Raw genomic sequence first — 26,969 nt, 5'->3', positions numbered from 1 at the left:
TCTCAACCAATCAGCGCTCAGTAATTTTGCCCTTTATTGATAAACCTGAGATGACCACTCCTAGACCTTTGTGTATTTACTTTTTACCTAAAATCCACAAACCTAACAACCCAGGTCGACCCATTTTTTCTGCCTGCAGTTGTCCCACCGAACTTGTTTCCAGCTATTTAGACAAAATTATGGCACCTCCCGTCAAAACTTTACCATCTTACTTTAAGGACATCCAACACGCACTTGAAATTTTTCGTGACTTTACATCTCTTTATACCGTCATTCCCAATGGCGAAGGTCTCCGGGCTCTCAAATATATTTTCGATCATCATACTGTTATGCAACCAAGCCCTGAAACACTACTCCGTTTAGCCGAACTTGTACTTACACTCAATCGCTTTTCATTCGATGGTAACTACTACAAACAAACTAATAGCGTGGCCATGGGCACTAAAATGAGACCCAGCTACGCCAATCTTTTCGTAGGGTTTTTTACAGAACATCAATTTTTTAGTCAATACCACGGCCCAAAACCTGAACTCTAAGGCCGCTACATTGACGACTACATCGGCGCTATCTCCTCTACCAGAGAGGAGCTCACTCAATTTATAACCACTGTCAATTCCTTTCACCCGGCTCTTAAATATACCTGGGAAATTTCCGACTCTTCTTTGGCTTTTCCAGACATCAAAATTTTAATTGAAGCCAAAGGTTTATGCACTAGTGTTTACTACAAACCTACAGTTTCACATTGTTGCTTGTTGTGTTCATCTTCGCATCCATCACACGTCAAGAACTCCAAACCTTTTCCACAGTTTCTCAGACTTCGTCGTTTATGTAGTGACGACTCTGATTTTGAGGAAAATCAGAGGCAATATGCCTGTTTTTCGATAAACGTGGTTTTCCTGTTTCTGTCGTTCAAGCGGGCTACCACCACGCCCAACAAATTGATCGACAGTCGGCACTACAAACGGCTGATAAAAGGAAAACACTGACCGCATTCTATTCACTCTCACATTTCACCCTCACAACCAGGCAGTTAAATCTATCATTCTTAAAAACTTTAAATTATTGCAAAACGATAAGAGACGGGCACTGTCTTTTTGCAACCCCCACTAATTTCATTCAAACGTAACAAAAACATGGGCAACTTTTTGGTTAGAAGTTCATTTCAAACCAATGACCAATCTGGAACTTTCAAATGCGCTCGCTCACAATGCACAACTTGGTCTTTCATTCATAACGAAGAGAAAATATCGGGACCCAAGAGATCCATTAAGATCACTGATCACTTTACGTGTACCTCCGCCATTGTCATTTACTGCATAACTTGCACGTACTGCAATAAGTTATGGTGCGTCTGTACCAACCCTTTTTGCATTCAATTAATTTATTCTTGTTTCCTCGTCACCATACTCCCACCAATAGCGTAGCTCCACTTTCTGCATATAAACCCACACACAACCCACAATTCCTCCAATCGCTCTGACGAAGAGCTAACCCTCGAAACGTCAGCTTTTTACCCTTTACGGTGGTCAATTTACGTTTTCAACTCAGTTGTTAACACTAAATCACTTCTAACTTAGCTGGTTTGCTGTGTCAACTTTGAAATAACATTTGTGCAGAGACAGATGACTTGAAGATGGAAAATAACACTAACTTCTCAAACCGCGAATCAGGAAATCACAACTTTCACGCCAAACCTTTTGTCGTTGTGAACTGTGCCTTGAATGCGCCATTCATGCTTGTATCAACTCTGGGCAACACGTTGGTTCTTGCCGCCATTGTAAGGACTCCGTCGATTCGTTCTCCGTCAATGATCATGCTCGGTAGTCTTGCTACTACAGACTTCCTTGTAGGCCTTATCGCTCAGCCGTTGTTTATTGCAGATGAGCTCATTATGGAGAATCATGTTCTAAACGCTCTTTCTTCAATGATAGGATTCGCCTTATGTGGTATTTCTCTCGCAACCATAACAGCCATTAGCATAGATCGTTTTATTGCACTGCAGTATCACTTGCGATATGCAACTCTTGTGACTAACTCCCGAGTAATCTGTTCTATAGTTGCGGCGTCGTTGATTATCTTGATCTGTTCAGGACTTCGCTTATGGGATAACGTTGGATTTCACCTACTTTTCGCGATACTCACCGGTGTTTGTCTTGTAATATCCACGCTTTGTTACATTAAAATTTATCAAATCGTCCAACGCCATCGAGTGCAGATCCGCTCTCAAGAACAAGCTACAAAAAGTCACGTAATTCAGAATCGCACTGAAAAAATGCGATTAAAACAAAGCGCTTTGAACACGTTCGTTTTTTATATCTTTATGATTGCATGTTACTCTCCCTCGTATATTTTGCTCTTCCTTTTTGGAATTTCTTATTCCACATGGAAAACGGAATGGACCATCTCGACTACCGTTGTGTTTATGAACTCGTCCCTAAATCCAGTTCTGTTTTGCTGGCGTATCCGCCAGCTTCGGGTTGCAGCTGTGAAGACGGCAAGATATATGTTATGCACCACCACTGATTAAATTCAAAAACAGTAACTTTTGTCAGACAATTCTGGCTTCTTAGTGCAGCGATAAGCTGCATTTTAATTAGCTAGCTCAGCAGCACCAAGAACAAACAAAATTGAATCGATCGGGGACATCGGAAGATATTGTAAAATTAGTGAGAATAATAGACGGGAAAGTTTTTGCCTTTCGTTTATACCCAAAACGCTTTCAAAATTTCTCGCCAAAAGGAATAGAAGAGGTCCCGTTGAGAATTCCCAAAGCCTATTTTAATGTGCGGTACTAAATAATTTTGTATAAACCAATAAACTGTAAAATCAAATTTCCTAAGTTGGTATTGCGTTGTCTCTATCAAATCGATTATTTAGCAGTTTCTTTTACTGTTAACACCTCTCAGCTATTTTTTTGCCTTTTCCCTTTGAAAATACATTGCATCTGCCTGTAGGAAATTTAGGAGGAGATATTGAGACTTGATGCTACAGATGAAAATTCAATTTCTAAAAGAAATTTGAATATACGTAAGTATTAAAAATTCTTAGCCGACTGAGTGCATTAACTGTTTAAATAGTAGAATGGAGCTGCCGATCGTTAATTTGATAGGTTATGACATGGTATACATGTAGAAATTGTATATCAACAGTAGTATTGGGTTTCCCACCGAACTCGCAGGCACCTGTCATTACTATGAGAGGGATATGGCAATATTGGAGAACTTTGTCTCCTCATTCTTGTGATGAAGGTATTTTAAAGTTTAAACCCTGCACGTGCGGTATAACCACGAGAATGTTACTGACCTCTAAGTGACTTCCTTTCGTCTTGTTTTATCGCGCTTTTGTTAGTATTATTGTTAACAGTTTTATTATTGTTTATGCTAATACTAAAATCATTATCGTTCGCAATGACAGCTGTCATTGCCTCTGTCCATATTGATATCAAGTTTCTTACTTAGTGCGAGAGCTGTCGTTACAAAGTGCGAAAGCCCATCTTATTATAAGATGCGATGGCCTATTATTGCAAAGAGCGAAATCTCTTTTATTATAATGTGCAACGTAGTCAAGTAATTTTTAAAAAAATGCGAGAACACACCCGTTCAACTCATTCTAACAACTTTTTATCTCAGAGTACCTTTGAAAGCTCATTCTATCGATAAATCAGTCAATTTTTGTAGGTGCAAAGCACACTATTCAAATTTGAAAACTTAAGAGCCAAATGCAGGCTGTAGAATGGCCCAAAAATAATTTATATTGCACTGACGGATCTAGCTTCGTATACTATTCAATGTCTTGTTCATCAAAAAGCCTGAAATTTGCTGTTAAATCACTCAATTTAGTTTCTTCAATAATAATAAATTATTGATGTAATCATATCGTCGATGAAAAGCCACGTAAGAAAGACTCCCATCGAGGAACTACATTGGACATGACAGATTGGTAACACTTAACGTTGAAGAAGCTCAGCAGTTAAACCAATGTTTCGAGGAGGCAGTCGACCGTAGTTCCGCCCACTTCTTTGCCTGTGGAGGATATAATTCATCCGCTGTCTTTTTGCCTCAAAACCACACAATTTGCATACAACGGCACGGCAACAGGTTTTTGGTATAGCTATGGTAGCCTACGTGTAGCCGCACCGGCCCACCCTAAGGTGAAACGGAGGCGAGCGTTCCGTTTCACTTTAGGGAAGAGGGTACGGCTACACGTAGACTACAGCTATGGGTTCGCCTGTCTCTGCTGTCTTTGTCAATATGCTTCTGGAAGACGTGGAACAAAGGGCTTTAAAATAGTGGCTTTAAAATCGTGGATTAAAGATGAGCGACATCAGTAGAGAAAACAACGGATCAGGAGATCGTGATTCCTTCAGTGAAGAACCTGGTAATTCTGAAATATCAATGGTAATCATAAACTGTGTTCTGAATGTTTCTTTGATGCTCGTATCCATTTTTGGAAACGCTTTGGTAATACTTGCTATGACAAAAACCCCTTCCATTCGCTCTTCTTCAATGATCATGATGTGCAGCCTACCACTTTCTGACTTTCTCGTTGGACTGGTTGTACAGCCACTTTACATCGGGCAGCAACTCTCGAGAAAATCAATTTTACTTCTCCTCGAGGCAACTCCTTGGCGTCACTATCGATAACAAGCTTAAGTTTGAGGGACAGATTCGTAAAATCTGTCGTAAGTCAACAAGTTACTGTTCTCAATTGTTTGAAGAAAATATTGCCTTTTGAACTGAGGATAGATCTATATCCTGCTTTCATTGCACCGCGTTTCAATTACTGCTCAGAGTCGTGGCATCACTGTGGTAAAAGAGTTTCCGGCAAACTCGAAAAAATCAATAAACAAGCCCTTCGCTTTGTGACCCGTGACAAGTCAACCACGTACGAGACGTTGCTAAAACAACTAAACCTGTTGTCTCCATTTAACCAAAGAATTGTTAAAATGGCCACCGGTGTCTACAAAGCTATCCATGGGTATAAAGTCCCTAGAGGAATAGGAGCTATTGCAGGAACGATCAACTAATTACAATCTTAGAGGAAAACACATCCTCGAGCTACCCAAAGTAAATAAATCTCCTATGGTCTTAAATCATGGCGTTATACTGCAGCTAAGATTTGGAACACTCTTCCGGATCGTTTTCGCGGCGCTGATAAAATCGGAACATTTAAGAACTTGATGTCTATGTTGTTTTTCTCAAATTTTACATTTTAATCGTGATCTACTCTTATTTGATAATTTTTTAATTGTATAAATAAATTTTTTTATAATAAAGTTCGGATATAACGCACGCTGTCATTGGTTGAAAGAGCGTGCTCTATGAGAGTATAGAGCATAGAGCTGAGCCAAAGCTGTCACGCCATCTGCCAAATTGTACTAAGTTCGAGCTTTTCCGGGACTTCTTTTTAGCTTTTTTCCGATAATTGAAAGTGAAATTTCGGAACAAGCGAGCCGGCAAGTAGCAACAGAAGAACCAAACAAAGGTTTGTAAACATATCAGGCGCCGTAATTTACATTATTAAAACGTGAGGAGATACGAAAATCCTCAAAGGAAAAACAAAATAGACATTCCGAGTTTTAAAGATTTTCACGTTCAGTTAGATTGCAAGCTTACGAAAGGTAATAAAAATCAAACACAGCTAACACTCGTATAGTATATAAAGTTCAGAGTTCAAAAACAAAACAGAACAAAACAGAAATTATGAAAAATATAATCAAACTGACATATCTGTTAAAATTCATACTAATCATGAGGGTGTCTGAGCAAATATGATCATGCTGAAGTCCATCACGGCTCGCTTAGCATGGCGATCTCCGGTCATTACAGTAAAGCAAGCCTCAGAAACTACATCGGCCGGCCTTCGAGTGAAAAAATAAGAGCTCGCTCTGATATCCTTTCCGATACGTTGAGTAGAAAGTCACTTCAGTCACTGCAGCCGAGTTTTGCGGCGTTGTCATCCCGAGCGATCTTCATGTTCCGGTGAATTCGGCTGTCGTTCATTTAAAAAACACTCGCCTTGAAGAGTTTGTTTTCTACCTTGTCATGTGAAAAAACTTGCGTGTTTTTTATGTGCCATAATTCGGCTGAAGTTCACTGAACATTTCACTTGAAGATTCTGTATTAAAAACTTCAGGCAAAAGCGTTAAAATCGACCTGCCGAACTATTTTAGTTTGTAAACTATTGCAGATTGTGAACTTTGATGGTTTTTGAACTTTGATGGTTTTTGAACTTTGATGGTTTGACACTTTTGACAGCTTTTGTCATGTAGAGCCAATCAGATTATTTGAACCATTCTAACAGGGATTCTGATTGGCTTATTGTGGCGTGCTCTATGAGAGTATAGAGCATGCTGACGACATTGTTGTTTGCTTTGGAAATAAAGTTTGTTTTGAAAATTGAAAGTAATGCTTCGGGAATTTGACGGATTCTTTATTATAAAACAAATAGAGAAGCCTTGACTGTGCTCTGTTCTGTTATAAAGCACTTGGGAAGCGGCTAGAGCACTCAAGAAGTGGGGAGAAACACTCGACTACGTCTCGTGTTTCTCCCTACACTTCTTTCGTGCTCTAGCCGCTTCCTGCCTGCTTTATAACAGAACAGAGCACAGTCAAGGCTTCTCTATTTGTTAAATATAGGTTTTTGTGAGAAATCTTCTCCTTCTATTATTATTTCTAGTTTATTTATTTAATTTTCGTGGCATGTCTGTAAAGTAGCTAATTAGCTAAGAACATTTGACCACGTTAAATAAAGGTATCTATCTATCTAAAATATTACGCTTTGTAACACAATCTCATCTGGCTTTGCCAAACCAAGAACATACATATGGGGAACTAACACCTTAAAACTAACCCTCATTATCACATCGCAAACGAAAGTCATTAAAAGATATCCAAATAACAGCTGCTCTTTCAGGTCAGAAGATTTAAAAGCGCAAGCGAATGGCAGGAGTCGCACAAGCCTATCAACACCTTTTAACGATCGACTGCCTTTTGCTTTCCGGCTTACCAAGCTTGTCGCCGTCTGCATTGTAGAGTTATTCATTGGTCAAGTGACTCCTTTCATTGCCATAATTCAATTGTCCTTCATTTATTGATGAACATAGTAGATTTACTATACAACACTCGCGATCAGTTAATTTGCCTTTACTTGGGAAAGTAGATTTACAACGCAATTGAGTATACAATTGTAAAGTGTGTAACACAACAATAGACCTTTCCTCATCCATAATCGGTCTCAAACACTAGCACTTAACATCCGAGAAACACATGTATCGTTGGAGAGCGTTTGAGAGCGTTTGATCAGAGCTGTTGAAGAAGGATCAAAGCGGCCATCCAAATCTTTGAAAGGCTCCAAACTAAGACGTACATCAAATTTGACCTTCTTGAAAACCGGTCTCAAATTACATACTAAAAAACAGTGCTTGCGTTTGTCCTTGAGAACCATAGAATACGCGACAAATACGTACAAAAATGCTTTTACACATTCAAAATAAATCAAAGTAAATTTACCTATGGTGAAAGGAAAAAGGAACGGCCTAACTTTTAAGGAATGTTCAGTCAAAGTTTGCCCATTTCTGTTGTTTTCACCGCCATATTGAAAATGAAGCTACCACAATGCAATGCAATCGGAGTGCGCACACCGCCCGATTACAAGGGAAATCCTTTTATCCCGAAGTTAATCGTTAACTAAATGTAAGTTAACCCGAAGGAATTAAAGCGTAATCGATTCCATTGACGCTGCAAGTCTTAATTTATCCGCGTACGTCCTTATTTTGAATGCACGCGAACGCTTCCAACTTAGCAGGTTTGTTGTGTCAATTTTGAAATAATATTTGTGCAAAGACAGATGACTTAAGGATGGAAAATAACACCAACTTCTCAAACCAAGGATCAGGAAATCACAACTTTCTCGCCAAACCTTTCGTCATTGTGAACTGTGCCTTGAATGCGCCATTAATGCTTGTATCAATACTGGGCAACGCGTTGGTTCTTGCTGCCATTATGAGGACTCCGTCGATTCGTTCTCCGTCAATGATCATGCTCGGTAGTCTTGCAGTTGCAGATCTCCTGGTAGGTCTTATCGCTCAGCCGTTGTTTATCGTAGATGAGCTCATCACGAAAGTCCATGTTCTGCGCGTTCTTTCTTCAGTGATAGAATTCGCCTTATGTGGTATTTCTCTAACAACGATAACAGCCATTAGCGTGGATCGTTTTATTGCACTGCAGTATCACTTGCGATATGCAACTCTTGTGACTTATTCTCGAGTGATCTATTCTATAGTAGCGGTATGGTTGATTATCGTGATCTATTCAGGACTTCGCTTATGGGATAAGGTTGTATTTCACCTACTTTCCGCGATACTCATCGGTGTTTGTCTTTTGTCTAACCCGGTGTTTGTCATGTAATATCCACGTTTTGTTATATTAAAATTTATCAAATCGTCCAACGCCATCGATTGCAAATCCGCTCTCAAGAACAAGCTACAAAAAGTCACATCATTCAGAATTGCACAGAAAAAATGCGATTAAAACAAAGCGCTTTGAACACGTTCGTTTTGTATATCTTCTTAGTTGTATGTTACTTTCCCGCCTATATTTTTCTGTTTCTTTTTGGAATTTCTTATTCCACATGGAAAATGGAATGGACCATCTCGTCTACCGTTGTGTTTATGAACTCGTCCTTGAATCCAGTTCTGTTTTGCTGGCGTATTCGCCAACTTCGGATTGCAGCTGTGAAGACGGCAAGAGATATGTTATGCACCACCACTGATTAAATTCAAAAACAGTAATCTTTTTCAGGCAATTCTGGCTTCTAAGTGCAGTGACAAGCTACATTTAAGCTGGTTCAGTAGCACCAAGAATCCACATTTAAACAAAAACAATTGAATCGATCGAGGACATCGGAAAATGTTGTAAAATTATTCAGGTTACGGCATCTGTGCTTTAAATCGCGACAATAATAGACGGGCAAGTGTTTGCATTCTGTTTATACCCAAAACGCTTTCAAGATTTCTTGCCAAAAGGAATAGAAGAGGTGTCGTTGAGAATTCCTAAAGCCTATTTTAATGTGTAGTACTAAATAATTTTTCGTAAACAACTAAACTGTAGGATTAAATGTCCTAAATTGGTATTGCGTTGTCCTAATCAAATCGATTATTTAGCAGTTTCTTTTAGTGTTAATACCTCTTAGCTAATTTTTTCCTATTTCCCTTTGAAAACATATTGCATTTGCATGTTGCAACTTTAGGAGGGAAAATTGAGACTTGACGCTGACAGATGAAAATTCAAATTTTAAAATAAATTTGAATATACCTAGGTATTGAAAATTCATGTCTATCTGAGTCCATTAACTGTCTAAGTTGTGTATTGGAGCTGCCGGTCATTAATTTTCACAATTAATTGTCATAAGTTATGACATGGTATACTTGTAGAAATTAAATATCAACAGGACTATATTAAAGTTCACACAGCAACCAGGTGGACAATCAGACATGGTTTGATGCCAGAGTAGCACCAAACCTTGTCTGATCAACAGGACTATTAGGTTTCCCACTGAACTTGCAGGCACCTGTTTATAACTATGAGAGAGTATACTATATAATATATATTATATATTATATACTATTATATTATATTATTATTATTATTAATATTATTATATTAAAGTAATTTGTCTCCTCATTCTTGCGATGACAGTATTTTAAAATTTAAACCCTGCACTTGCGGTATAACATCTGTCTCTCACGAGAACGTTAATGACTTCTAAAGCACGATTTTCAAACTTTAATGACTTCCTTTCCTCTCGTTTTGTCGCGCTTTTGATAGTATTATTGTTATTAGTGTTATTATTTTTGATACTGATACTATTATCATTATCGTTAGCAATGACAGCTTTCATTGACGTCTTTCCATATCAATATCAAGTTTCTTACACAGTGCGACAACTAATGCTACAAAGTACGACAGCCCATCTTCTTATATTATGCGATGGCCCATGGCGACATCTCTTTTATCATAGAGTGCAACGTAGTCAAGTACTTTAAAAAAATTCAAGAACACACCCCTTCAACTCATTCTAACAACTCTTATCTCAGCATGCCTTCGAAAGCTCATTCTATCGATAAATCAGTAATTTTCCTAATTTTTGTCGATGTAAAGCACTTTATTCAAATTTGAAACTTAAGAGCCCTTTTGGTTAATAATTTGACAACAGATAAACAAACAAATGCAGGCTGTAGAATGGCCCAAAAATAATTCATATTGCACTGACCGGTTTAGCTTCGTATAGCATTCAATGTCTTGTTCATCAAAATCACTCAATTAAGTCTCATCACTTAATTGTAAGTTGTTGATGTAATCATATCGTCGATGAAAAGCTACGTAAGAAAGACTCCCATAGAGGAACTACATTGCACATGACAGATTGGAAACACTTGACGTTGAATAAGCTCAGCAGTTAAACGAATGTTTTGAGGAGGCCGTCGAACGTACCTTAGTTCACGTCTTTGCTTGTGGAGGATATAATTCATCACTGTCTTTTAGTCTCAAAACCGCGCAATTTGCATACAATTGCACCTACTATCAACAGGTTTTTAGTACAGCTATGGTAGCCTGCGCGTAGCCGCACCCTGCCTCTCTAAAGTGAAAAGGAGGCGAGCGTTCCGTTTGACTTTAGGGAAGAGGGTACGGCAACACGTAGACTACAGCTATGGGTTCGCCTGTCTCTGCTGTCTTTGTCAATATGCTTCTGGAAGACGTGGAACAAAGGGCTTTAAAATAGTGGATTAAAGATGAGCGACATCAGTAGAGAAAACAACGGATCAGGAGATCGTGATTCCTTCAGTGAAGAACCTGGTAATTCTGAAATATCAATGGTAATCATAAACTGTGTTCTGAATGTTTCTTTGATGCTCGTATCCATTTTTGGAAACGCTTTGGTAATACTTGCTATGACAAAAACCCCTTCCATTCGCTCTTCTTCAATGATCATGATGTGCAGCTTAGCACTTTCTGACTTTCTCGTTGGACTGGTTGTGCAGCCACTTTACATCGGGCAGCAACTCTCGGGAAAATCAATTTTACTTCTCCTCGAGGCAAGCATAGGCTATTCTGTCTGTGGTGCTTCATTTTTGACGATAACAGCTATAAGTCTGGACCGTTTTCTCGCTCTTCATTATCATTTACGATACTTTACTTTGGTTACCAAATCGTATTACCACATCATATGTATCGCTGCAATCATTTGGCTGTTTAGTTTCCCAAGCATGGGACTTTATTTTTGGAATAAGCGTTTACATCGCTTATTTGTGGGATTTATGGTCGTAATTTTTTTTATGGTATCCACCTTTTCGTTTGTAGGTATATACCGCATCGTTCGCAAACACCAGAGACAAATTCACATCCAGCAAAATATGGTAGAGGCTTCAGAAGTAGAAATAACATCGTGCGTTTGAAGAGAAGTGCTGTGAACACATTCTTGTTCTATATCGCTCTAATTCTGTGCTATTTCCCATTTTTTGTATTTATTACATTGACTGGAGTTTTTAAGCAGAAATGGGAGGTGCAATGGAGCTTTTCCGCCACTGTGGTATTCATGAATTCATCTGTAAACCCATTTTTGTATTGTTGCTGTATTCGAGAGCTACGCACTGCAGTTTTGAAAACACTGAGAGAGATGCTGTGTAGAAAAAGCGTCTAAAAGAGCTTTTGATATTCATCGCCTTTGAGGAAAAGGCACTGCACAGGTTAAAAAAGGAAAGGAGGGAAATTTTAATAAGCTTTCACAAACGCATCAACTGTTGAAATGTGAAAATTGAGAAATTTCCTCAAAATCGTGCGTCACTAGCGCTGGAAAACTTTGATGTTTACATGAAGGATCTGTTCTGAGTGTTTTGTCATTTATCTATTTATTAGTTACTTTATGGAGAGTAAGAATATCTCTGTGGGAAAGCTGGCTTGCAGTCCTCCTTGAAAGAAAAAGAAAAAAAAAAACGAAAAAACGAAAAGGAAAGAAAAGAGAAACAGAGAACCACCCTTGCGTCAGCAGTCAAAGACAGATGAGGCAGACTTGTTCATCCGGTCTCATCAGAATGGTAGAGCAAACGTCCTAAACACAGCCCAAGACCCGCTCTTTTGCTTTGGTTCAACGGCGATTCATCCAATTTCAGGCTTAAAGACTTTTTGACTTTCCTATTGGGCTATTACAAGGATATGAGACTTTGTGCCAAGGTTATTGGGCAAGAACTACCCATCTCAGACGGCAAGATGGACCGAAAATTAGGGGTCGCGAAGCCATGTACGTGACTAATTCAGACTAATTAAATTGATAATTCTGGGTAAGGTATTCAATTTTTCCTACCCTTAAAACAGAAAGTATGGAAAGATAATTTGAGACGATTGATTTGCTTGACAAAATGAATTTCCTGCACGCAGGTCGAGCGATTCTCATTGTTTAAAAATTACGAAATCTGTTTAACGTAATCGAGCTTATCAAAATTCAATAAGAATTGAACTCTACTTCGTGGATTTTGTTAAAGTTAATCAGGAATAGTTCATTTATTACTGATTTCGAAACATGATCAGATATCGTTTGGCCAGTCGTATTCAATGTTTTCGCTGCTATTTCCACTTTTACCGTTGTTGTAGAGAATAATACATAGGTGCGCGTAGATATGGAATTTCTCTTCGAGTGTTTAACTCGATAGCTCACGAGTGAGCGCAGCGAACGAGTGAGATGTCGAGTTGAACACGAGAAGAGAAATTCCATATCTACAAGCAACCATGAATTATTTTGTTTATCATATAAACACAATAGCCCTTCACTTGGAAGAAAAGCCGACTTCATTAATTAATGAAAATAAATGAATCGACAATCCTCAAATAACAATCGTAGAGTGCGTTGGCGCTGACTCTTAAGATGGAAAAATGCGTTGAATCATGATTACAAAAACAACAATGGTCGTAATTTTCGACTCGAAAAATTCTCATTTATTGACTTTGTCCTTACCGACAGAAGAAGTCTTTCAGGTAAACGGCCAAAATCGGCCAGTGGCAAATCTTCTGGTTGTCGATCGACAATCACTAATCACGTCCGACAGTTTGTCTAAGAGGATCTTTTTTTTGTCTCTCAATTTTACAGGGATCTCAAAATGACTGTAGATGGCTCTCAACAAAACCAAATTGAATTTCTGAAGCGTGTTACTGTGGTAACGTTCACAGAGGTCATATGTGTCGTAGAAGATTGGATGTGAGACGTTGATCTCTTCGTTAACTTTGTCTACCAGATCTTGTCTTGGAATTTTCCTGGACGCATTGGACATCTTCCTCCTCATCCAGCGATATCCCAATCACATCACGATCTTTTCGTCGCATTGCTGCTAGCCGGGAGAAAAATCTCTGAACTTGGCTCTTTGTCAGCCACTGTTCTCTAATGAACAAACGTGCATTTGATTCATTATTCGCATTTCGCATGCCCACTGCAACTTGGGCGGGGTCTGCCTTTCGCCCAGTTCTTTCTACAAGTGTAAACCGTGCCGTTAGGAATTCTTTTACCTTCTCTGAAAATCTAACGCTGCCTCTTGGTTTGCTTACGGCCCACCCGGTTCGTAGAGACGAGTGGGGCGATGTATCCCTGGGAGAAGTGAGTGGCGTATTGGAATCTAACGAACAGCTCAAGCACTCGATACCAGCGGTATCTATCGACGAGAACTTTTAAAGGGCCCAGTCCCTTTAGATTGCATCATACTGGCTTAATCTGCTGACTGTATGCTTTCCAACGTCCAGGTGCAGCTCTAGCTGCGAAAACGTTTCGAACACTTCAACACATCCAAGCACAGAGCATTGAAACAATGGCGTTGTACTCTCTGTTTCCTTCCTGCCCTTTGAACGACGCTTGACCACACATTTTCAGGAGGATCATAAAACCCTTGAGATTCTATGGTTTGAAGGGACGTTTGACCTTGGTGCTTGATATAAATTACGTCATATGGAATGTACTTCCCTTCACAGATGCCATAACATTTCCAAACTCTCAGTCTAGTATCTCCATATTCGAAGTTCCGGAAGCTACTAAAATGCTCAATCTTATTTATACATAAGTGCTCTTTGATTCGTCGACTATGCTCACTGTAGCTGTTGTTCCCTTCAATGGGCGTTGCGTCAATGCATCTCTCATGTCCACGGCAGTTAGAACATCGTGCCCTTCGTTGCAGTAAGCAGGAATAGAGGACTTCATTGAACAGAGGATACGATAGCAAATGTCTTCACCAGATTTCGGCTCCGAGTAGTGATAACTATGAACTTCAACCCCAACTCCTTTTGCGAAATCTCTCACAGCGGTTACTAGGGAGCGGTTGTGATAGCAACCGGTTTCATTTGACCTCAAATGGACTTTCTGCAGCAAAGGATTCTTGACTTTCAGCTGCTTTAGAAGGTCTTCGAGAATTGACGTAACTACATACCAGTCCTGAATACACTGATCAAAGAGGTGAGCGTACGAGATGACTTCCGTCGTGTTAGACTGGCTTCGAGACATAACGTGATGTGCCAACTTAACCCTCTTTTTCCTTACCAGTCACTTTGCTTCTCTCTATATAGCGCAGCTGCAGAAATTTCATGGCCCAATCTATAACAAGAAGACATGAAGTCTGGTCAAGCTTTGCGATAAGATCTTGCTTTGCACATTCCTGATTCACGGATCTCATAATGTGAGCTTTCCACGGGACGATAGCCTCCGAAGATTTCTGAATGTCATACAACCAGTCACTTTTTTAGTCTTCGCTGTAAAAACTTAAGGTTTTGTTATCCTTAACAATCTGTTGCATCTTCTGCAAAACGGAAGTAATCTCGTCGCATTTAGGGCAGAGAAGCGTATGTTGAAGTAAGCATTGTTTCTGGAAATCTGGATCGTTTGAATCGCTGAGACCTAACTTACGACAGTGGTCGGGACATTCGCTCTCATCTTCCTGGGAGTGGCTCTGAAACTGGGCTTTGAGGTACCTCTTACCCTCGCTGAGGGCTCTCCGCAGTTCGCCTGCCACGTTCTTGGCGAGCCCAATCTGATCAAGCTCGTCCACTATTCGGAGGAGTTGCGCGAACCCCGCCGACCCGTCAGCTGCTGTGTTATCCAGGCCGCTATAGGACTTCTATTGAGAGGCTTCCCTTACCTCGAGGATGCGAAATAGGGTTGAAGGCTTAGTGATTCAAACTGTTCTTCTTCGAAAAAATGAAGGTACTGCTTGACCATTGTTGACCTTGTGACTTTGCGAATGACATTTGGCATTGTGATCTTCTCGCCGCTGCTGAGCCTCAGTTTCCTCGTACTAAATGACACGTCTTGATAAAAGTACGGGCGGTTCGCGAAGTCTAAGAAATGGTCAAGCTTTATTGGTGGCAGTCGAACTCGATGACACGGGGACTTTTCGACCAAAGAACCTGGACCCCACTCTCTTGCATGAGCTCTAACGCGTCTAATTTGCCACTCGCTTAAATTTGAGTATGGCTCGTGGATTTTCTGAAGTGTCTTCACTGGATATCGATACGCATATAGGCTTAGAATTTGGGTTTTCAAGGTACTCGTCATGGCGTTGCTGTAGGCCTGCATCAACGGTGCAAGGTCTAAGTGGCTGGTCCCTTTATCTGGTGTAAAACAGGCCTGAAATAGCTGTTGTCCAGCCTTCGGCGCTATGATGTCACAAACGAGAGTACAAGTTTCAGTAGCCTTGTCAATGCAAACCTCTTTCTCGTGTTCTTTTGCCTACTCCCATGTACTTTTCAGCTGGAAGGTCAAGGGACTGACGCGGCTAGCACCGGTTGCTACTGGGTTCGGTTTCTCCATGGCATCTGTAAACGCTGACATTGCTAACTCGCTGGTACTTTCAGCTGCCTCGTCGTCTCCAGAGCTCTGGCTGTTGGTCTCAGATCTGCATCCCAGAGTCCAATCAGCTGTAAAGGCATTTGCTTTCGGTCGAGGCGGCGTCGCGGCAGGCGTTGATGTGACTGTTGCAAGATTTAAAGCTGCCATTCGTTTGGCGAGTCTAGGAGTTGAGAAAATCAAACAAAAATTTAAGTCCTCCCACCATGTGATTGACTGCGTAGTGTGTCCCCACTGAAATCTTTGCGCGCATTGCTGCGAAAGTAGAATTTGTTGCTGACGAAGAATGAGTTCGTCAGCAATACGCGCAAAAAATTCCGTTCTGTTCACTATCAGCACCACCGCGTGCAATTGTATGGTACATTAATCAACCATTTTCTCTTTTTAGGTCATCCAATACAAAGCCAAAACACTATTTGTCACTTTTTTCGAAAATGATTCCCATTTTGGCCATGTGTTGCAGAGGTTGTTAAACTCTGACTCTATTTAGGGATAAAAAGGCGAAAATCGATGCCTCCTCGTTTTTATATCAATAACACAAAAAGGCTTTGTGTAAAAACAAACAAAAGGAATGTTATCTTGCATCGGCGTAAACATTGGTGTCAAATTACTCTCCAAGTTTATTTATCTAGTATCTCGCCTTGCGTGTATGACATAAAAAAAATGCTTTTGTAAACATGTAGATGTTAGAGATAAGGTAGGGCAGTAAAACCTAATGTGTTACGCATTTTTCGGTGCAGTTTCTGTGTTTCCCGGCCATATACATAATTGACCAACGTTACAATTTTGTGGTGTTGGAAACTTAGTTTGTAGATTTGAAGTTCGCTTCAGAGCAATGTTACAAGTCGAAATGTGATTTAACTTATCACGTTGCATCAGCTGCCTCATGGCCTCCATGTGGTATCACGGTACGTATCTTGGGACGAAATCACAGCAGTTGTTTTGTTTTATATTCACTAGCGTGCAGGCTTTGGCCCAATGTTAATCAAATTCCAAAATACTGAATTCTGACATTTGTCGCACCTCAATATATGTGTAGATATTATCTTAATTCAAACCCTGCCCCATATTTCAGGACAATACCTGGTTGGTAAGCTAGAATTTACATAAAAATCATACTTGCGGCAGCCTGTTGGAACGAGTTCTGCAAAGATAGTGTTAATTTTCCCTTGACATGTCGAGATGAACTGCATTTCTAGTATTTAGCTGCTTTTCCCGGCCGTTGTGCAGCAGGTACTGGCAAGTGCGACGTGGTCGTCAGTTTTCACCCATGTTTCCTCTATGCTTTTCGCAGATCCAAAGTTCTTCAAGTTGATCAGGGGAAAGGTCGTGTGGCAACCCTGACCTGTTAACGATAAGCTCATATTCTTGTACCGTTCCTCTAAGCTGACCTAAGTGACATGCTTGTAGAAGATCATATGATATCACCTCTACATTCTGAAAGCTTTATCAACCTCGCTGAAGACTCACTACAGAATGAAGCCTCTCTGGTTTCGAAAAAGCACGTGCATGCCATACTACACTTGCAAGCCTTCCAGAAAAAATAATGGGCCAGCGGGTTCACCCGCAATGGTTAACGCGGACCTCTGTTATGCGCGATAGTTCAATCGTTCAGCTTTAAATTCCAAATTTTAGCACCCAACCTTCGACACATAGACTTACAAGTGGAGTTCTATGTCTGATTCTTGAGGTGAATGCGGCTGCAATCCAAAGTTTCAACAGGACATTAAGCGCGAAATATGGCTTTAGTTTTCGAGTTTAGTTCGCAACGAGTCAAAGAAGAGTATCGATAGATGCCGACCGCTTAAGTTTGGAGTTATTTGCTGGAGTTATCATAAAGTTCACCAGTTTGGGGAGCGAGGAATATCTGAAATCTCACATAAACCCAAGATGCGCCGAAGGTAAACTGTATTTATGACGAAATTTGCTCTAGTGGTTCGATTTTGGTGTAGGCGAAAAAATCGCGAATGCTCGTACATGTGCTGATTCAAACGGTCATAACTTTTGAAAAATTGAAAACGTACAGGGGTTTTTGCATATTTTTGCCTATAAAGGTCTAAAATTGATGGCTGTGTAGGATAGAGTCGTCAACCAGGTCCCAAATCCCAAAACTTAACGTCTAAATCAAGGTTATCTACGGCCATCGGCCGATGGCGATTTCTAGTGGTCAGAATATGCTAAAATTCGCCTTTTCAAATATATTGAGAGGGCAAATTCTAACTTTCTTGGCAAACTAGAAAGGTTTTTAAGCAATCTGATATGAATTATGTGGCTTAACTAGGAATATCAATTATTTTACAATGTTACAAAATATGCCTATTTTTCAATTTTCGAGACGTTGCGACGGTCCCTACGGATTGGGAAATAATTATGGCTCCTAATGCAGTTAGAAAATTATTTCGAATCAAACCAAATCTAATTTAGTTCTTTCCTTTAGTTCTTTTGACAGAGTTTCAGGCAAAATTATTTTTGACGCGAAATTGACCGGTGGAAATAAGAGAGACAGCCTCCTAAATGTATTAGACAACCAGTCATTGACACTGAAGAGAACCACCTCTTTAGATCATTCCATACTAAGGGATTAACTAGAGGTCCAAAAATTGTCCTTTTTACAATACACCAAAAATTGATTTAGTTGAAATCAGATTACAAGGGATATCAGTTTACCTCGAAGTTAACCAATCGTTAACCACTGACACTGAAGAGAAACACCACTTTAGATCACTCCATACCAAAGTATTAACTAGATGTCCAAAAATAGCCCTCTTTACAATACACCAAAAATTGATGTAGTTGAAATTAGATTACAAGGGATATCTGTTTACCACGAAGTTAACGAATCGTTAACCAAATTTAAGTTGACCCAAAGGAATTAAAGTGTAATCGATTCCATTGACGCTGTATGTCTTAATTTATTCGTGTACGTCCTTATTGTGAATGCACGCGAGCGCTTCCAACTTAGAAGTTTTGCTGTGTCAATTTTGAAATAACATTTGTGCTTAGACAGATGACTTGAGAATGGAAAATAACACTAACTTCTCAAACCACGGATCAGAAAGCCACAACTTTCACGCCAAACCTTTCGTTGTTGTGAACTGTGCCTTGAATGCGCCATTAATGCTTGTATCAATTCTGGGCAACACGTTGATTCTTGCCGCCATTATAAGGACTCCGTCGATTCGTTCTCCGTCAATGATTATGCTCGGTAGTCTTGCTGCTACAGACCTTCTGGTAGGTCTTATCGCTCAGCCGTTGTTTATTGCAGATGAGCTCATTACGAAGAACCATGTTCTTTACACTCTTTCTGCAATGATAGGATTCGCCTTATGTGGTATTTCTCTCACAACCATAACAGTTATTAGCATGGATCGTTTTATTGCACTGCAATATCACTTGCGATATGCAACTCTTGTGACTAACTCCAGAGTGATCTATTCTATAGTAGCGGTATGGTTGATAATCTTGATCTATTCAGGACTTCGCTTATGGGATAACGTTCTATTTCACCTACTTTCCGCGATATTTACCGGTGTTTACCTTGCCATATCCACGCTTTGTTACATTAAAATTTATCAAATCGTCCGACGCCATAGATTGCAGATCCGCTCTCAAGAACAAGCTACAAAACGCCACATCATTCAGAATCGCATAGAAAAAATGCGATTAAAACAAAGCGCTTTGAACACGTTCGTTTTTTATATCTCCATGATTGCATGTTACTTTCCCTCGTATGTTTTGCTCTTTCTTTTTGGAATTTCCTATTCCACATGGAAAACTGAATGGACCATCTCGACTACCGTTGTGTTCATGAACTCGTCCCTGAATCCAATTCTGTTTTACTGGCGTATTCGCCATCTTCGGGTTGCAGCTGTGAAGACGGCAAGATATATGTTATGCACCACCACTGATTTATTTCAAAAACATTAACTTTTGTCAGACAATTTTGGCTTCTAAGTGTAGTGACAAGCTGCGTTTAAGCTGGCTCAATAGTGCTAAGAATCCAAATCTATATAAAAAACTGAATCAACTGGGAACATCGGAAAATGTTGTGAAATTAGTCAGGTTACGGCATCTGGGCTTCAAATCGCGAGAATGATAGACAGGCAAGTTTTTGCCTTTTGTTTATACCCAAAACGCTTTCAAGATTTGAGAGTTCCCAAAGCCTATTGTAATGTCCATTACTAAGTAATTTTGTATTAACAAATAAACTGTAGAATTAAATTTCCTAAGTTAGTATTGCGTTGTCTTTATCAAATCGATTATTTAGCAGTTTCAAGTTTAGTGTTAATACCTTATAGCTAATTTTTTTCCTATTTTCCTTGAAAAAACATTGTATTTGCATTTCAGAAATTTAGGTGGACAACATGAGACTTGATGTTTAGAGATGAAAATTCAAATTCTAAAAGAAATGTGAATATATATAAGTATTAAAAACTCATGGCCGACTGAGTCCATTAACTGTTTAAGTAGTACAGAGGAGTTGCCGAGAACGAGAACGTCAATGACCTCTAAAGCACGATTTTCAAACTTTAATGACTTCCTTTCCTCTTGTTTCGTCGCCCTTTTGTCAGTATTATTATTATCAGTTTTATTATTGTTCGTGCTATACTATTATCGTTAGCAATGACAGCTTTCATTGGCGTCTGTCCATATCAGTATCAAGTTTCTTACTCAGTGCGACAGCTGTTGTTACAAAGTGCGACAGCCCATCTTAGTATAAAATGCGATGGCCCATTATTGGAAAGAGTGACATGTCTTTTATTATAGAGAGCAACGTAGTCAAGTAATTTTGGAAAATGCGAGAACACACCCCCTCAACTCATTCTAACATTTTCTTATCTCAGCGTGCCTTTGAAAGCTCATTCTATCGATAAATCAGTCATTTTTCTAATTTTAGTAGATACAAAGCACTCTATTCAAATTTGAAAACTTAAGAGCCTTCTGGTTCGTAATTTGACGACAGATAAACAAACAAACGCAGGCTGTAGAACAGCCCAAAAATAATTCATATTGCACTGACGAGTTTGGCTGCGTACAGTATTTAATGTCTTGTTCATCAAAAAGCCTTAAATTTGCTGTTAAATCACTCAATTTAGTCTCTTCACTTTGAATTATTGATGTAATCATGTGAAAAGCCACGTAAGAAAGACTCCCAAAGAGGAACTACATTGCCCATGACAGATTGGTAACGCTTGACTTTGAATAAGCTCAGCAGTTAAACGAATGTTTTGAGGAAGCCTTCAAACGTAGTTCCATTCACTTCTTTGTCTGTGGAGGATATAATTCATCCGCTGTCTTTTTGCCTAAAAACCACGCAATTTGCTTACAACGGAGCCAACTATCTGTTTTTTGGAAAAGCTATGGTAGCCCAGGTATAGCCGTACCCCCCCCCCCCCCGAAAGGTGAAACGTGAGCGTTCCGTTTCTCCTAAGGGGGGGAGGGTACGGCTACATGTAGACTACAGCTATGGGTTCGTCTGTCTCTGCTGTCTTTGTCAATCTGGAAGACGTGGAACAAAAGGCTTTGAGCGGGTGGCTTTAAAATAATGGATGAAAGATAAGCAACATCAGCAGAGATAACAACGGATCGGCAGATCATGATTCCTTCAGTGAAGAACCTGGTAATTCTCAAACATTACTGGTAATCATAAACTGTGTACTGAATGTTCCTTTGGTGTTCGTATCGCTTTGGTAATACTTTCTATTACAAAAACCCCCTCCATTTGTTCGTCTTCTTCAATGATCATGGTGTGCAGCCTCGCGCTTACTGACTTTCTCGTTGGACTGGTTGTACAGCCACTTTACATCGGGCAGCAACTCTCGAGAAAATCCAATTTACTTGCCCTCGAGGCAAGCGTAAGCCATTCTGTTTGTGGTGTTTCATTTTTGACGATAACAGCTATAAGTCTGGACCGTTTTCCGCTCTTCATTATCATTTACGATATTTTACTGTGGTTACCAAATCCCCATCATATGTACCGCTGCAATCATTTGGCTGTTCAGTTCCCCAAGCATGGCACTTTTTTATTGGAATAAGCGTTTACATCGCACATTTGTTGGATTTATCGTCGTAATTTGTTTCATGGTATCCACTGTTTCGTATGTAGGTATATACTACATCGTTCGTCAACACCAAAGACAAATTCACATCCAGCAAAATATTGTAGAAGGCTTCAGAAGTTGAAATAAACATCCTGCGTTTGAAGAGAAGTGCTGTGAACACATTCTTGTTCTATATCGCTCTTATTCTGTGCTATTTCCCATTTTTTTATTTATTACATTGACTGGAGTATTTGGGCAGAAATGGAAAGTGCTATGGAGCTTTTCAGCCACTGTAGTATTCATGAATTCATCTGTAAACCCATTTTTGCATTGTTGCCGTATTCGAGAGCTACGCACTGCAGTTTTGAACACACTGAGAAAGATGTTGTGTAGAAAAAGCGTCCAAAAGCTTTTGATATTTATCACCTCTTAGAAAAACGCACTGCACCGGTTAAAAAAAGAAAGTAGGAAAATTTTTAATAAGCTTGAATAAACACATCAAGTGTTAAAATGTGAAAACTGAGGAAGTCCCTCGAAATCGTGCTTCACTGGCGCTGGAAAACTTTGATGTTTACATGGAGGATTTGTTCTGAGTTTTTTTCATTTATATATTTATTAGTTACTTTATGGAAAGAAACGAATGTCTCAGTGGGAAATCTGGCTTGCAGTCCTCCTTGAAAGGAAAAAAAAAAGAAGAGAAAAAGAAAAGGAAAGAAAAAAAAAATCACCCTCGCGTAAGCAGTCAAAGACAGATGAGGCAAACTTGTTTACCCAGTCTCATCGGAATGATATAGAAAACGTCCAAAATACAGCCCAACCCGCTTGTTCGCTTTGTTTCAACGGCGATGAATCCAATTTCAGGCTAAAAGACTTTTTGACTTTCCGGGAGAGACGGGGGGTCTCGAAACTTAGGCCATTACTAGGATATAAGGGTTTGCGCCAAGGTTATTGGGCAAGATGTTTTCAAACTAGGACTCGCAAAGCTATGTACGTGACTAATTCAGACCTATTAAATCGATAATTTTGGGCAAGGTTTTTAATTTTTCCTACTCTTATAACAGAAAGTATGAAAAGATAATTTGAGACGATTGATTTGCGCGACAAAATGAATTTCCTGCACGCAGATTGAGCGATTCTCATCGTTTAATTAAAAATTGCGAAATCTGTTCAACTTACTCGAACTTATCAAAATTAATAAGAATTGAGCTTTTATTCGGGACTTGTTAAAGTTAATCAGGAATATTTAATTTATTACTAATTTCGAAACACGATCAGATGTCGTTTAGCCAGTCATATTGACACCCTGCAAAGTCAATGTTTTCGCAGCTATTTCCACTTTTGCTGTTATTTTTTTTCCACAACTTGTTCGGTGTTGTTCCAGTAGTGTTACTTGAATATTAAATAGAGTTCAGTTAATTTATCACATGGGATAAGGCTGTATTTCATCTACTTTCAGCAACATTAACCGGTGTTTGTCATGTGATATCCACGCTTTGTTAGATCAAAATTTATCACATCGTCCAACGCCATCGATTGCAGATCGGCTCTCAAGAACAAGCTACATAAAGTCGCATTCAAAATTGCACTGCAAAAATGCGATTAAAACAAAGCGCTTTGAGCATGTTTGTTTTTTTTAAATCTTCATGATTGCTTGTTACTTTCCCGCGTATATTTTACTCTTTGTTTTTGGAATTTCTTACATAGCCTGGACCGAGACCATCTCGTCTATCATTGTGTTTATGAACTCGTCCCTGAATCAAATTCTGTTTTGCTGGCGTATTCGCAACCTTCCAGTTACAATGCTGAAAATGACTGAAGGGATGTTGTGTACTCCACAAATTAAGATTAAAAGAGGCATCTTTTGTAAGGCTGAACATTTGCAGCAACTTTCTGACACCTTACATTGATGACTGCATCGGCGCTACCTCCTCTACCAGAGAGCTCACTCAATTTATAACCACCGTCACTTCCTTTCACCCGGCTCTTAAATATACCTAGGAATTTTCCGACACCTCTTTGGCTTTTCTAGACATCAAAATTTCAATTGAAGGCAACGGTTTATGCACTAGTGGTTACCACAATCCTACAGATTCACATAGTTACTTGTTGTATTCATCACACGTTAAGAACTCCATACCCTTTTTCATAGTTTCTCAGACTTCGTCGTCTATGTAGTGATGACTCCGATTTTTCCGAAAAATCAGAGGCAATGTGCCAGTTTTTCGATAAACGTGGTTATCCTGTTTCTGTCGTTCAAGCGGGCCACCACCGCGCCCAAAAAATTGATCGACAGTCAGCACTGCAAACGGCTGATAAAAGGAAAACACTGACCACATTCCATTCACTCTCATATTTCAGCGTCACAACCACGCGGTTAAATCTATCATTCTTTAAAACTTTAAATTACTGCAAAATGATTCAGAGACTGGCACTATCTTTTTGCTACCCCCACTAATTTCATTTAAACGTAACAAAAACATAGGCAACTTTTTGGTCAGAAGTTCATTTCAAACCAATGACCGATTTTCAACTTTCAAACGCGGTCGCTCACAATGCAAAACTTGTCCTTTCATTCATAACGAAGAGAAAATATCGGGACCCAAGAGATCCATTAAGATCACTGATCACTTTACGTGTACCTCCGCCATTGTCGTTTACTGCGTAACTTGCACTTGTTGCAAGAAGTTATAGATTGGTGAAACAGGAAGACGACTAGTTGACCGATTCCGAGAACACCGCGACGTGGAAAGAAATAACAAGGACGCAAACCAGTCGTTAGGCACTTTAATCTCCCTAATCATTCTAAACAACATATGGCAGTTCGCTGCCTTTCCTTACATCAAGGAAGTTCGGAAAGCCACAAAACACTAGAACAAAAATTTATCTTTCAAATCGGCACCCTTAATACCCACGGCATCAACGAGTGCTTTTTACTTAAATAATTTATTCTTGTTTTCTCGTCACCATACTCCCACCAATAGCATAGCTCCACTTTCTGCATATAAACTTATACACATCCCACAATTTTTCCAATCGCTCTGACGAAGGGCTAACGCTCGAAACATCAGTTTTTTTCTCTTTACGGTGGTCAATTTACGTTTTCAACTCGGTTGTTAACACTAAATCACCTTCCAACTGAGCTGATTTGCTGTGTCAACTTTGAAATAACGTTTGTGCAGAGACAGATGACTTGAGGCCTAGGATGGAAAATAACACTAACTTCTCAAACTGGGAATCAGGAAATCACAACTTTCACGCCAAACCTTTTGTCGTTGTGAACTGTGCCTTGAACGCACCATTAATGCTTGTATCAATACTGGGCAACACGTTGGTTCTTGCCGCCATTATAAGGACTCCGTCAATTCGTTCTCCGTCAATGATCATGCTCGGTAGTCTTGCTATTACAGACTTACTGGTAGGTCTTATCGCTCAACCGTTGTTTATTGCAGATGAGCTCATTATGAAGAACCATGTTCTGAACGCTGTTTCTGCAATGATAGGATTCGCCTTGAGTGGTATTTCTCTCACAACCATAACAGCCATTAGCATGGATCGTTTTATCGCCCTGCAATATCACTTGCGATATGCAACTCTTGTGACTAACTCCCGAGTGATTTGTTCTATAGTTGCGGCATCGTTGAATATCTTGATCTCTTCAGGACTTCGCTTATGGGATAACGTTGGATTTCACCTACTTTTCGCGATACTCACCGGTGTTTGTCTTGCAATATCCACGCTTTGTTACATTAAAATTTATCAAATCGTCCAACGCCATCGATTGCAGATCCGCTTTCAAGAACAAGCTACAAAAAGTCACATCATTCAGAATCGCACAGAAAAAATGCGATTAAAACAAAGTGCTTTGAACACGTTCGTTTTTTATATCTTCATGATTGCATGTTACTTCCCCGCGTATATTTTTCTGTTTCTTTTTGGAATTTCTTATTCCACATGGAAAACGGAATGGACCATCTCGTCTACCGTTGTGTTTATGAACTCGTCCCTGAATCCAATTCTGTTTTGCTGGCGTATTCGCCAACTTCGGGTTGCAGCTATGAAGACGGCAAGAGATATGTTATGCACCACCACCGATTAAATTCAAAAACAGCAACTTTTGTCAAACAATTCTGGCTGCTTGGTGCAGCGACAAGCTGCATTTAAGCTGGCTCAATAGAGCGAAACATCCACATTCAAACAAAAACAATCGAATCATCGGAGACATCGGAAAATGTTGTAAATTTAGTCAGGTTACTGCATCTGGGCTTTAAATCGCGACAATAATAGACGGGCAAGTTTTTGCCATTTGTTTATACCCAAAACGCTTTCAAGATTTCTTGCCAAAAGGAATAGAAGAGGTGTCGGTGAGAATTCCCAAAACCTATTTTAATGTTCAGTACTAAATAATTTTGTTTGAACAAATAAACTGTAGGATTAAATGTCCTGAGATAGTATTGCATTGTCTTTATCAAATCGATTATTTAGCAGTTTCTTTTAGTGTTAATACCTCTTAGCTAATTTTTTCCTATTTCCCTTTGAAAATACATTGTATTTGGATGTCGGAAATTTAAGAGGAAAAATTGATACTTGATGCTGGCAGATGAAAATTAAAATTCTAAAAGAAATTTGAATATATGTAAGTTTTAAACATTTATGGCCGACTGAATGCATGAACTGTTTTAACAATACACACGAAAAAATTACTCAGGTCTGATTGGTCAAGATAAAAGCAGTTTAATTTTCCGGTAATTTAATGCAGAAAAGGGTTAATTCAGTGCAAAGAAAGTAACAAGCCAGACATTCTGACTGGTCAATAACAAAGAACTCACACATAGCTAATGAAATGCGAGCCTTGTATGTCGCAACATTTGGCTACGCTGAAAATTTGCGAGCGAAACAAAGGCCGGCGTTTTAATTAGGTTGTTTCGCCATCGCAACAACAATACAGCAGCTGAAAACAGCTCTAACACCGAAAACACTGTATATGTATATATTATTAATACGTAATCACATGATTTTTCTCGTGCAGTTTGGAATAGATAAGCATTTGTTAATTTT

The 26,969-nt window shown here is 39.5% G+C and overlaps 3 protein-coding genes and 2 pseudogenes across 3 annotated transcripts; all 5 read left to right on the top strand.

Moving 5' to 3' along the window:
* Positions 1 to 179: 179 nt before the first annotated feature.
* LOC136277633 (uncharacterized) lies at positions 180 to 24,856 on the top strand (annotated as a pseudogene).
* Positions 1,500 to 2,731, top strand: LOC136277894 (adenosine receptor A2b-like). The gene has a single exon (XM_066160710.1). The coding sequence runs from the start codon at positions 1,634 to 1,636 to the stop codon at positions 2,525 to 2,527; it is 894 nt and encodes a 297-aa protein (XP_066016807.1). The 5' UTR covers positions 1,500 to 1,633; the 3' UTR covers positions 2,528 to 2,731.
* LOC131797487 (melanocyte-stimulating hormone receptor-like) lies at positions 7,860 to 8,776 on the top strand (annotated as a pseudogene).
* On the top strand, positions 18,892 to 19,800 carry LOC136277800 (adenosine receptor A2b-like). The gene has a single exon (XM_066160499.1). It carries the CDS (start codon positions 18,892 to 18,894, stop codon positions 19,798 to 19,800), a length of 909 nt encoding a protein of 302 aa, XP_066016596.1.
* A 106-nt stretch (positions 24,857 to 24,962) lies between the features above and the next one.
* On the top strand, positions 24,963 to 26,194 carry LOC136277779 (melanocyte-stimulating hormone receptor-like). The gene has a single exon (XM_066160471.1). It carries the CDS (start codon positions 25,117 to 25,119, stop codon positions 26,008 to 26,010), a length of 894 nt encoding a protein of 297 aa, XP_066016568.1. The 5' UTR covers positions 24,963 to 25,116; the 3' UTR covers positions 26,011 to 26,194.
* Positions 26,195 to 26,969: the final 775 nt, after the last annotated feature.

Source organism: Pocillopora verrucosa, chromosome 13 (genome assembly GCF_036669915.1).
Source record: "Pocillopora verrucosa isolate sample1 chromosome 13, ASM3666991v2, whole genome shotgun sequence".
In the NCBI taxonomy this organism is placed as follows: Eukaryota; Metazoa; Cnidaria; class Anthozoa; order Scleractinia; family Pocilloporidae; genus Pocillopora; species Pocillopora verrucosa.
Note: the sequence above shows the minus strand (reverse complement) of the source record. Positions and strands in the feature narration are given on the sequence as shown.

Coding starts and splice junctions, on each gene's coding strand:
- LOC136277894 (XM_066160710.1), top strand. CDS start 1,634: ATGGAAAATAACACTAACTTCTCAAACCGCGAATCAGGAAATCACAAC.
- LOC136277800 (XM_066160499.1), top strand. CDS start 18,892: ATGGAAAATAACACTAACTTCTCAAACCACGGATCAGAAAGCCACAAC.
- LOC136277779 (XM_066160471.1), top strand. CDS start 25,117: ATGGAAAATAACACTAACTTCTCAAACTGGGAATCAGGAAATCACAAC.